This window comes from Nycticebus coucang, chromosome 1 (assembly GCF_027406575.1).
Source record: "Nycticebus coucang isolate mNycCou1 chromosome 1, mNycCou1.pri, whole genome shotgun sequence".
NCBI classification, from domain to species: Eukaryota; Metazoa; Chordata; class Mammalia; order Primates; family Lorisidae; genus Nycticebus; species Nycticebus coucang.
In genome coordinates this window covers 117,312,632-117,325,699 of record NC_069780.1, presented here as the reverse complement: position 1 = coordinate 117,325,699, position 13,068 = coordinate 117,312,632, and the positions used below count along the sequence as shown (strand labels likewise).

Genomic DNA, 13,068 nt, shown 5'->3' with positions numbered 1-13,068 from the left:
GTGTGTGTGTGTGTGAGAAAAACAGAAAAAGTAGGTGGATGCTAAAGATAATTTAAATGATTTCCTCAGTTATTGTGTGATTTATTTAATTTGTAGATACCTTTCCTTTGTAATTTGAGTTCCGCTCTGGTTTCATGCTTGGCCCTGGAAGGAGTGACAGAGGAAGCTTTTTGGGTGTGATCTAACTGCTGTGCGTCACCATGTAGAGTAATGAAGTGGTGCCTCAAACACATGGTGGGAGCCATAATTCTTTGGTTGGAACAGTTGGATATTGTTGCCATTAGTTAGCCTATTTTACTGCTTGCTGACTGTTTAGAGAAAGGAAAAAAGAGAAAAAGGAAAGAAAAAAAAACCCCTCAGAAACATGCAGAACTTTAGAGTTAAAAGCATGCTTAAAAAGTCACTTTGTTCCCTTCTGATGATAGACAAACCAAGGAGATTCCAAGGACTGGAATTTACTGACTCTTTAAACTCTTATTGTAGATAGCAGTTGAATGTTCTTTGGTATTTTTAATTTAATTAACATATGTATTCCTAAATTACTGGCCTTTATGGAAAAATATGATTTGTAGTGAAAAATGTGGAAGAATTTTGAGTGAGTCAAGGACTGGTTTTTACTTTTGTTGTTGTATGATACAACAAATTAGTGTTTTTAAGTCTCCAGAAACTTTTTTGTGAGGCTGTGGCTATTGTTTCAAATTCAAAGAGAGTTATGTTTGAGATGAAATTGTTTTCTTGTAGAGCATGGTAGGTTGTATGTACAGGGTGGTAGAAATAGACACCATGTGTGGGTTAAGAATCATCTACACATATTTTGTGAAGTGGAAAGAGTGACAAAAAAATCGTCTATGTATATATGATGGAAAACCCAATGCAGATATATTTAAACGAAGTTAATTTATTGGTTCATTTAATTGGAGAGTGCCGAGATACATGGCTTTAGATGAGGAGGGACGAGGACTTCCTACTGCCCATGACCCTGTGGTTCCTGTCTCTTCCCTGTGCCTTTTGGAATATTGGCTTCCTCCCAAGGCTCCTGTTACTCGTTGGCACAGCATGGTGGTCAGGATCATTCTTCCATGTAGCAGGAAGGAGCGTTCATATCCACATACTCCCCAATGATCCTGATAGACTTCTGATTGGAATTATATACTTCTGTTCACTACCATGAGGAGGAGGAAGGAATATCTTATTGAGTTCTGTCATGTTTATTTTATACTTGTAATTTTCTATTTTTAAAAGTAAAAAATGCCTCAGAACAATGAGTATCTTGATAGGGGGTGATTTCTTATGCCCAAACTTTCTGTGAGGTTTCAGTAAATATCCTTATATATAAATCTTGGTATATGTGGATAATTAAGATTATCTGTTGCACACCAGAGGTGTTGAGTAGACAGGACCTCACGTCAGCTGCCCTCCACATTACCTGGACTCCAGAGTGAACATGTACAGTTGTTTTCCACACCCTCATTGGCAATTCTTTAGACTTAAATTTTGGGGTTTTTTGGTTTTTTTTTGCAGTTTTTGGCCGGAGCTGGGTTTGAACCCACCACCTCTGGCATATGGGGCTGGTGTCCTACTCCTTTGAGCCACAGGCGCCGCCCAAGTCTTAAACATTTTTAATATCAATTCTAATTAACAAAAACTATGTGTCTGGGCTCAGTGGCTAGGGCGCCAGCCACATACACCAGAGCTGGTGGGTTCAAATCCAGCCCAGGCCTGCCAAACAACAATGACAACTACAACCAAAAAATAACCAGGCATTGTGGCAGTGCCTGTAGTCCCAGCTTCTTGGGAGGCTGAGGCATGAGAATTGCTGAAGCCCAAGAGTTTGAGGTTACTGTGATGCTACAGCACTCTACCCAGGGCGACAGCTTGAGACTGTCTCAAAATAAATAAATAAATAAAATAAATAAATACTTGGCTTGGCACCTGTAGCTCAAGTGGTTAGGGTGCCAGCCACATACACTGGAGCTTATGGGTTTGAATCCAGCCCAGGGCTGCCAAACAACAATGACAATTACAACCAAAAAGTAGCTGGGCATTGTGCCTGTAGTCCTAGCTACTTGGGAGGCTGAGGCAGGACAATCACTTAAGCCCAGGAGTTTGAGGTTGCTGTGTGAGCTGTGACACAATGGCACTCTACCCAAGGTGACAGCTTGAGACTCTGCCCAAAAAAAAAAAAAAAAAAAGAAAGAAAGAAAACTATGTGGCTGTTTTGTGCATTATTGTGGATTTTCCCATTTATCAGTGAGTTTGACCTTGGCTAGTTGTTTTTTACTTTGTGTGATTTCTGTTTTTTATATGCTTTATGCACTTTACTGTGTTGTGTGCTTTTACTGGTTTGTAGGGATATTCATATATTCTGAATTCAGTGTTTTGCTTTTTAAATATATTGCAGACATTTATCCTAGTGTATAATTTGTCTTTGAAGTTTATGTGGCATCTTTCATTATATAAACATTCTTTAAAAATTAAAAAATCTTTACCTAGATGCTATATTTTAGTGTATTTTTTGTAATATTTTCATAGGTTTGATTTACATTTAATGATTCAACATACAAGGAATTTATTTGTTGGTAGTGAGCAAGGCAAGAATACGATAGTTCATTTTTCTCCTAGAATGTATCAGTCAGTACCCTGATATCATATAGAGCTGTGGTCCCCACCCCTCAGGCCATGAATGGCACTGGTCTGTGGTCTGTGGGAACCAGCCGGATGGCAGGAGGTGAGCAGCAGGCGAGGCTATGTCAGCTCCTGGGCTCCACCTCCCGTCAGGTCTGCGGCAGCGTTGATTCTCGGAGTGCAGCCTGACTGTAAACTGTGCATACGAGGGATCTAGAGCGTGTGGTCCTGTGGGAATGGAAGGCCTGACCATCTGAGGTGGAACTGAGCGCAGAAGCTACACACTTCGGGTGTTACTGTCTCCCATCACCCCGCTGGGACTGTCTAGTTGCAGGAAAGCAAGCTCAGGGTTTCCATTGATTCTGCACTATGGTGAGTTGTTAATGATTTCATTATACATTACAGTGTAACAATAATGTCAAGGACGGGCACAATAAATGTAATGCATTTGAATCATCCAGAAAGCATCACCCCCCGACACCCAATCCATGGAAAAATTGTCTTCCATGAAACTGGTCCTGGTGCCAGAAAGGTTGGGGGTGGGGACTGCTGATACAGATTAGCCATTAGTTTTCTTTTTTCTTTTCTTTTCTTTTCTTTTCTTTTATTAGAGACAGAATCTCACTATGTCGCCCTCCGTAGAGTGCAATGGCATTCCAGCTCACAGCAACCTCCTACTCTTGGGCTTAAGCAATTCTCTTATCTTAGCCTCCCTAGTAGCTGGGACTGCAGGCGCCGGCCACAATGCCTAGCTGTTTTTTTTGTTGCAGTTGTCATTGAAATTTTAGCTGGCCCAGGCTGGGTTTGAACCTGCCAGCCCTGGTGTATGTGGCTGGCACCCTCACCACTGAGCTACGGGCGCTGCCCAATGCCTGGCTATTTTTTAGAGACAGGGTCTCACTCTTGCTCAGGCTGGTCTTGAGCAATTGAGTTCTTAATGGTATTAGTTGTTGCAGTTACTATTATTGGTAATAGTAGAAAATAGAATGCTCTTGATTTTTGGAGGTTTCTCAGCTTACATTTTGAACTCCTATGGTTCTAGTGATTTTTTTCTTGCATTTTCTGTTTCCAATTATTGTGTCATCTAGAAAGTAGGGGCACTCTGATTCTTTCTGCCCATCACTCTTACATATGTTACTCCCAGATCAGTCTTGAAGAGTAGCAGTGAAGATAGCTGTCACTGTCTGCTTTTTTAGTGGGAATGCTTCTAATAATTCAACCTTGATATTTGCTGCTGGCTTTATCAGGTTGAAAAAGCTGCCATTATCTCGGGATTATTGAGTATTTTTATATTGTGAGGGAATATGGAAATTATGAAATGCTTTCAAATTTTTCTCTTCTTTTAAATGTAATCTTAAAATGATTGTCGTAGGTAAAGAGTTGATGTCATTAAACATCCACACTCTTTTCAGCATTTTTAACCCACTATATTTTCATTTTTTGCTTGAATATTTTTTATTTTGACAGCCTTAATTGTTGTCCTCGCTAATGATGATGGCCCTGGAGTTCTGTCGTTTAACAACAGTGAACACTTCTTCCTGAGAGAACCGACAGCTCTGTCCGTCCAGGAGAGCGTAGCTGTATTGTACATAGTTCGGGAGCCAGCACAAGGGCTGTTTGGAACCGTGACCGTTCAGTACATTGTGACAGAAATAAATTCTTCAACAGAATCTAAAGATTTGACTCCTTCCAAAGGCTATATTGTTTTAGAAGAAGGTGTTCAAGTCAAGGTACAGTAAGAACCTTTAGTGAGAATGTAAGAGTATCTTAAATATTTATAAAATAATTTTCTCTTAGAGGAGTGCCCTAAGTACCAGAAAGAAAAAAGATAGTGCTTCCAGCTTAGATGATAGGTAAAGACATGATTGTATTCTGATGTGACTAGCGCTGCAGTGCCGTACAGTCCCCATAGTCTGCGTCTGGAGAAATCTGCTGTCAGTAGGATAGAGAACTATGCAAATAATGAAGAGAATATATGTATTGCTATTTTAAATTTAAGCACTTTTAAATGGTATACTTTGTTTTATGTTGTCTATAAACCATAAACTAAAAGAAAACATCAAGCCATTCTTTGTATGCATTAAGCTGCAGCCAACCACTTCCCTCTGCCACATGTTGAACCAAATTTAACTGCTTACTCATTCAGACTTCTTATTTGAGAACAGAAATAGCTTCTTGGTGAAAAAATGTTGTGTTTGAGATGAATCATTCACAAACCTTATCTGTACCCACAGTTTATCTTCCCAAACCTCTTTTTCTATATAATAACTTTCTGTTCCTGCTCCTAAACTTTAACTTTAAAACAGAGTTTAGGTTGAAAATAGCTCACTGCAATAGCTTTGGACATTTTTTGAAGCCAGTTATATAAAATTTAGCAACTTTAAAATAATATATTTAATGTTATTTCATCTAAAACAGTCCATCCAAGGTTTAATTTTCTTAATGATGAGTTTGTAGAAATAAACTTCAGCACATTTATGAGGGCACATTCATTTCCATGTCCATTTTTTTCATGTTTTAGAAATTTAAAACCTTTAGTCGGTTTGTTCAAGGACACTTATAATTAAGTCTTAAAATGGATATTTGAAAAATCCAAATTTGAGGTATTTTATGACTATACCATTGCTTTATTTACACTTTTAAAATATTTTCCCTTTTTGTATATTTTATATTTTTTATTGTGGCTTTTTTCTTAAAAGACTCCTTTTCACAGTGTTTTTAAAAGCTTTTCTGTTCACTTGACAAATTAAATGTTATAGGAAACTGGATTTGATGCATTTGTAAACCCACGTAACTGCTTTTTTCCACATCTTTCTACTTAGAGGTATGAACAGTAAAGTATACTAATCATGCTCACATGTAATTACTGCTCAGATGAAGATGTTTAACTTTACTGTCACCCAGAAGATTTGCTCTTGGCCCTTGCTCGTCTCAGAGGAAACCACTGTCTGATTTCTACTCTCCACTTTCTGTCACTGAAGGCCCATTTTTCTGATTCTTGAGCTTCATACAAATAGAACCCCCCAATGCGTGCTCTGTGCCCGGCTTCTCGCACTTGTGTGCTTTCTGAGATCTGGATAGTTGCCACATCACTAGTTGGTTCTTTTTTTAAATCACTGGATAGCATTTGATTGAATAGACCACTGTTGATGAATTTGTCTATTCTGCTGATGAACATTTAGGTTATTTCTAATTTGGGCCTGCTCTGACTAGAACTGGCTTTTAACAGTGAATCCTGGACTAGAGTGAGATTAAGAAAGTTATGTGTTGGAACAAGATAAAAAGGTAGCAGAACTGAAAACATAAATTTAATTTTTCAATCAGTGTTATTCTTAAGTCATAAATATTTATTTTAGACACTTTTGTGCTGTATGTCACAATAGTAAAAATCCCAAAAGTAGTAACTTGAAACAGTTATAACCATTATAAGGATCAATAATTAAATAAAACAAGGTGATATTTTCTAAAATATATTATTTTGTCATTAAAAGTGTCTAGTAAATTGCTCCGTATGTGTGTCGTGAACATACTGTATTCTGGTAACTTTGTCTTTTGATTTCATTTTCAGGCCCTACACATATCTGCTATATTAGACACGGAACCAGAAATGGATGAGCATTTTGTGTGCACCTTGTTTAATCCAACGGGAGGCGCTAGACTAGGGGCGCATGTTCAAACCCTGATAACAGTTTTGCAAAACCAGGCCCCTTGGGGACTATTCAGTATCTCTGCAGTTGAAAATAGGTATAGTTTATTCATAAGGAAATTATCACTTCTCAAGCTAAGTAGAGAATATTTTTTGACATAGAAAATGCAGAAGGAAATTGATCTCTGATATTTTTAAAAGGACTTTTAAAATGAACTCTAGAAGATGGATCCAGAGAGGCCATTTGCTATCTCATTGCAGGGAGCCTCAAAAACCTCAGCACGTCCTGTGTAACGGTGTTATTAGAGTCCCTGTTTGCTCAGAGTTCACACTTTCAGGTCAACCTCTAAATGCTATTTTGTGTTTTTAAAATTCATACGAAGCAAGAAATAATGTAAAATATACTTGGCTGCTCAAGCCAAGTGAATGACTTTTCAAGCGTACATTAACATGATTGAAGTTTTAAAATTCCTCTGGAAGCCGACAAATATTTATTTTTTATATCTTTAAAAATGCTTTAATAGAGCTAGTTTTGTTAACATGGTAAGAATTTCCTGACTTATTTTTTTCCTCTATAAAATGTTCTTGATGTATGTGTGAAGAATCTTAGGAATGGCAATTGTGTTTCTTTCTTAGAGTCCACACACAGGGTGACATTACTGAAGTTACTGGGTCTCAGTCTCATCGCAGGATCAGGGTGTTGCATTTGTGCTCTTCAAAAATATGTCTTCATAAATGAATATTTTTGAGATTTACAGTCTAGTCTTTTTGATGTATAAAATCTGTGGATCTCACCATGGGTTGTATAAATTTAGAAGCACATTAAGTATTAATTCTAGCAATATGATTTGTATTTTAAATATATAGAAATTATACCCTTTTTCTGCTTTCCACAATCCATTTGTTTCTTTTAGAGCCACCTCCATACACATCGAAGAGGCCAGCAGGGTGGTGTATTTAAATGTGTCACGCACTAGTGGCATTGATCTGACCGTGAGTGTGCAGTGGGAGACAGTCTCTGAGACAGCCTTCGGCATGAGTACGTTTCATTTCTTATGAGAAAAAATTCTGTGACCAAGAAATACTGCATGTGTAAGATTTACATGTTTTCCATGAATTGTATCTTATGCATCTGTTGAAAACGCAGAACAGACATCTGATTATTTTACTGCATGTACAAATATTTATTGAGTGCTGGTCATGTGCCAGCTGTATATTGGGCTCATGGAACTTAGAATTCATGGGTAACAGAAATAAATCAAATGAGCTTAAAAACCAGTGTGTAGTTTAAACTATAAAAAATGTTTTAAAGAGAAGATTTTACGTGTTGAAGGAATGTAGGAGACTAGCTTCCAAGACGTATTGCTCTTTGAACTAAAACTGAATGATGAGTGATGATTGATTATGCAAAGGACTGGTTGGGGGGGAACGTGGAGGCAAGAGTGGGAGGCTGTTAAGGCAGAGCCCTGAGGCATAAATTTTGTAAATGGAGAACTTAGATGGGATGGTTGGCATGGAAAACTGTTGAGCTTGGATGGCTAGACAGGACCGGATCATCCATGAATACAGAGAGTATGTGGTGGGTGCCAGTCATTATCCTGCAGTTAAAGGAAGGCCTCCGGGTCGTTTGGGAATGGAAGAGGGTTACCATGGAAATATGTAGTAGGGTATAATCACGTTTGGATTTTGACATTGTTATTCACAGTGCCATGTAAAGAATGGGCTGCTATAGAATAGAAGAGGGGGAAAGGTTCTGGGGGTGACTTAGACGAGGTGACGGGTCAGATGTGGAGGTGAGAGAGGGGAGAGGCCAGGGCTGACTCCCAGGTCTCTCGCTTCTGCAGTTGGGTGAGGGATCGTGCTACCACTAAGAAAGGGTGCGAACAATCATTATTTTGGAAAGTTCTCACGCAAGACATTTTACTTCCGAAGGTCAAGATTATGTAATCATTGTGGGTCATAGAGATGATTCTGAATTAATTCAGGTTGAATTCTGAAAAAAAAAAGAAAGAAAGAAAGAAAAAGAAATAGGTATTGTATTATTTTGGTGAAGGGAGTAAAGTAAATATGGTTTATCACATGTTGAGTTTGATTTACTTTTTAAAATAAACTTCATTAGACTCAAAGGAAGATCTCTGCTGAAGAAAAAACATGGAGATCTTTAGCTATGTATATTGTATTTGAAGGTATGGAAATTGATACCGGAATCTGAAAAGAAAGACTGATGATAGAGAGGGGAGGAGACCCAGACTAAACTCCAAGGTGACTCAGATGGAATGGCTAGGGACAGACGATGACCCGCTGAGAAACCAAGGAGGATACGGGATGACAGGCACTGGAAGAAAAGTGATTTGAAATGGAAAGTGAAGTTAACCATGTCAGCTACTGATGAGATGTCCAGTAAAGTGAGAATCTGAAAAATAACCATTATAGTGAAGGCATAAAAATTATAGAAAGCATTAGTGACCATTGCAAGGGCTATTTGTATAGAGAGATGGAAATTAAATAACATCTTGAGTGGAGATTAAAGAATAGAGACTTCAAATTTATTTCAAGAAGTTTGGCTGGGAAGGTGGGACGTAGAAAAGGTAGTGATGGGGTATGGAATTCAAAAGACTCTTGTTTGTTTAGTTTGGAGAGATCCGTGTGTGTTTAGGTTGGATGGAAAAAGTATGGTGGGTAAAGAAAGATTGAATATTTAGAAAAGAAAAAAGATGATTAATAGTGCTGTGATTGCCTAAAAGACTGATCTAAAAAAATAAAGCTTACAGTTTCTAATTCAGAGTTCTTTCATTGTTTGGGTTTTGTGTGTGTGTGTTTTAAGTACTTCTGAATGTATGTGTTGGGGATTCTTAAATTTCCGCAATCATTGCTTAATCTTTATTCACTATCTTTGAATTATCGGAGGGAAGTATTTGTCTGTATGTTAGGACCATTCAGGACTCTTAATGAAAAATCTTTGGCATACCTTTAAAAAATAGGAATTGAAAATGCTAGATTTTTAGGAAAGGAAATTGCTAATGAGTCTTACCTATAAGGTGTGGACATCATGTCTTCTTGCATTAGTAATCTAAAAATGGTCAGTCATTTATAGGGAGCCTAGGTTTCAACCTTGGTATCTGTTGTTGCTGTGTCATGATCACCCTTTTAGCCAAAGTTAAAAAAAATACTTTCTTTGGTTAATAGGTTCATAAACCCTAGACACTTTTTTTCTGTAGTTATTCTTCATTAGAGAGAAGTTTCTCTCTCTCTCTCTCCAGTACAGAATTTTAGGACATGTACCAATTATAGCAGTTTGATAAAACCTTGACAGCCATTTTAAGTATCTGAGTCAGTGTTGACATTCTTATAATACATAAAAGGATTAGAGGGAGAGGGAGAAATTAGATGAGCATAATTTCAAATAAATAGCGTAAGTTTTAAAACTTAACATTTAGCATGTTTCTACAAAGGAACTTTATTGTTTTAAAATTTGTCAGTTGTATTTGTATCATCTTTATAAAAGTTGGTAAAAACTGGCTTGGTGCCTGTAGCACAAGCAGCTAGGGTGCCGGTCACATACACCAGAGCTGGTGGTTTCTAATCCAGCCCAGGCCTGCCAAACAACTATGACAACTGCAACCAAAAAATGGTGGGCATTGTGGTGGGTGCCTGTGGTTCCAGCTACTCGGGAGGCTGAGGCAAGAGAATTGCTTAAGCCCAGGAGTTGGAGGTTGCTGTGAGCTGTTATGCCACGGCACTCTACCCAGGGTGACAGCTTGAGGCTCTGTCTCAAAAAAAAAAAAAAAGTTGGTAAAAACCATATTCAGCTTATTCCCTTTAAAATATATGTATATATAGTGTTTATTTTTAAAATATTTCTTAGAAAAGTCTATGTGGGCATTGAGTGTTGGCAATTTTTCTTTTTCTAATCATTATGCGTAGTGATTTTTAAATTCCCAACTTGCCTCTTTTCTCTTCTTCATACTTGTGCACACACAGACATCGGGAAAGGATCTTCATTTGAAGTAACAAACTTGCTAGTCTTAGTGTGTGAACAATCAGAATAGATGAGGTCTGGATGGCATTGTACAACATTAAATCATGATTTATGTTTTCAGGGGGAATGGATCTTGTATTTTCCATATTTCAAACTGTTTTGGATGAATCAGCTTCTGGCTGGTGTTTTTTTACCTTGGAGAATTCAGTATATGGCATAATGTTAAGAAAATCATCTTTTACTGTTTATCGATGGCAAGGGATTTTTATTCCAGTGGAGGTAAACATCACTTACTTAGTACACAAAATAAATTGTGCGGGTAAGTTCTAGATGCAAATGCGATTTACTGTTATTCTTATTTTCCCTTTCCTAGGACTTCAGTGTAGAAAACCCTAAAACTTGTGAGGCCTTTGATATTGGTCTTTCTCCTTACTTTGTGATTACTCATGAAGAAAGAGAAGAAAAGCCTTCTGTTAACAGTGTATATACATTCACATCTGGATTTAAATTATTCCTGGTAAAAACAAAGTCTTCATTTTTTAATAGGTTACTTAATTTAAAAGCAATTAAGATTCATGAGATTGGTCAAAATGGAAGATAGCGTATGCTGTTTCTGAAGGTGAAAAAGGACTTTCTGCAAATTGATAAATACATTTTAGCAAGGTATCTTAATCCAGAGACATATTTGTCTTTTTGAAATGACACTTAGATATATACACCTAGGGATTAGAATATTCAAGTCTTGAGCTTCAGATACAAACTCGTACTATTAGTACATTCAATGCCTTTCTTAAAGTCTTCTTTAAATCTTTATTCCCATTCTTGTGTCTTCTCTGCAGGTACAAACAATCATTATTTCGGAAAGTTCTCAAGTAAGATATTTTAATTCAAATGGTCAAGATTATTTAATCATTGCAAGTCAAAGAGATGATTCTGAATTAACTCAGGTTTGATTCTTTTAAAATAAAGCCCTTTTTCCCTTTTCTTTTTAACATCATAATCAAAATTTATCAAAGACATGGTTTATAAGCAGGGTCTCCAACCTTTTTTTTTAATCTCTGCAACATATTGGAAGAATAAGAGTTGTCATGGGCCACATGTCAAATATACCAACACCAATGAAAGCTGATGAGCAAAAACAAGATCTGCGCATACTTCTCATGAGATCCAATGCCACAGATAAAAAAAAAAATAAATCCTCACAAAATCAGCATGGGCCCGTGGGCTGCAGTTTGAACACCCCTGGTCTGTAGGTTTAGTAGAAAAGAAAATAGTAATTTGATTGTGCTAAAATAGTAAAGTGGAATGTGAATGTTAGTTAATTATAGCTAATTTTTAAATAATAGGGTTATAAATATTATATTATCTTTATGACCCAAAGCAAATATAATAATAAAAATGAACTTTTCATTAGAGTTTAACTGAGTTGGAAAATATCATGGATAAAAATCATACATATACAGCCAGACAGGTATCACTAAAAATTCATAATTAACATTGCCACATGGACATTCAGCATCACGCCAGAAACCCCCCCATTGCTATAGTAAACAGGATCTTGTAATCCTGGTGATGCTTGTTTGATCATTTTTTTCACTCTTCAAACTTCTCATCTCATTTTTAGCTGACAATCTTGTTGAAATGAAAGCTATACCAAAAGGGAGATCACTCATCTTTCCCAGAGCAAATTCAAAAACCCACTTCAAAAATCCAGTCTTATAACTCACTTCTGCTGCAGTCTGTCTGTAAGCCTGTCCCAGAGGTACCCTCTTTGTAAGGCTTAGTCACTCCCCTTGTCTCTGACATCTCTCTGTTGACTCTGACAATCAGTACAGGAGTGCCCAGCTTAGAAAGAAACTCCTCCCTTTTTAGTTTTGTTTCACTTTTCTCCCTCCCCGCTATAGGACATTATTTGAAGGAATGAGCTCCTTGTTTCGCCTTTATTTCTTTGTGCTCACTGGTAACAACTAGGTTGCCAACCCCAGTGCATGTTTTTCTGTCATTACCATACATGCCATCAGCATGTGACAGTCACTGCAGCCTCAAGTTTATTATTATTATTTCAAAGTATTAAAGGGGTAGAAATGTTTTGGTTACATGTATTGCTTTTGTAACGCATGCGTCACTTCTGTAAGTGAATCACCCAAACAGTGTTCCTTGAACCCTTTCGGGAGGTTTCTGCCCCTCCCCTCCACACCCCTTCTGCCTGCTTGATTTCACTCAGTTTTACATTCCTCTGCGTGCTCATTGGTTAATTCCAGTTTAATAGCAAGTACACGTGGTGTTTGTTTTTCCATTCTTTAGATACATCACTTAGGATAACAGTCTCTAGTTCCATCCAAATTGTTGCAAAAGGCATCAATTCATTCTGTTTTATGGCTGAGTAGTTTTCCATAGTATGGATATATCACATATTGTTGATCCGCTCATGAATTGATGAGCACTTGGGTTGATTCTGTATCTTTGCGACTGTGACTTGTGTTGCAATCAACATTTAAATGGAGGTGTCTTTTTGATAAAGTGACTTCTTTTCCTTTCCGTGGATACCCAGTAGTGGGATTCTTGGATCTAACGTCAGGTCTACTTTTAGTTCTTTGAGGAATCTCCACACTGTCTTCCATAGAGGTTGTACAAATCTGTAGCTCCACCAACAGTGTATAAGCATTACTTTTTCTCTCCATCCATGCCAATGTCTGGGTTTTTTTTTTTTTTTTTTTTTTAAATAGAAGCCATTCTAACAAGGGAAAGGTGATATGTCATTGTGGTTTCAATTTGCGTTTCCCTGATGATTAGTGGCATCAAGCGTTTTTTCATCTGT

The 13,068-nt window shown here is 37.4% G+C and overlaps 1 protein-coding gene across 1 annotated transcript in view; it reads left to right on the top strand.

The window, feature by feature from the left end:
• ADGRV1 (adhesion G protein-coupled receptor V1) overlaps positions 1 to 13,068 on the top strand; it is a 669,001-nt gene that overhangs the window by 189,180 nt on the left and 466,753 nt on the right. Inside the window, exons 43-48 of the mRNA XM_053586729.1 lie at positions 4,093 to 4,355; positions 6,194 to 6,369; positions 7,186 to 7,310; positions 10,372 to 10,529; positions 10,624 to 10,767; positions 11,090 to 11,197. Coding sequence (XP_053442704.1) covers positions 4,093 to 4,355; positions 6,194 to 6,369; positions 7,186 to 7,310; positions 10,372 to 10,529; positions 10,624 to 10,767; positions 11,090 to 11,197 — 974 coding nt within the window. The remainder of the gene's footprint in view (positions 1 to 4,092; positions 4,356 to 6,193; positions 6,370 to 7,185; positions 7,311 to 10,371; positions 10,530 to 10,623; positions 10,768 to 11,089; positions 11,198 to 13,068) is intronic.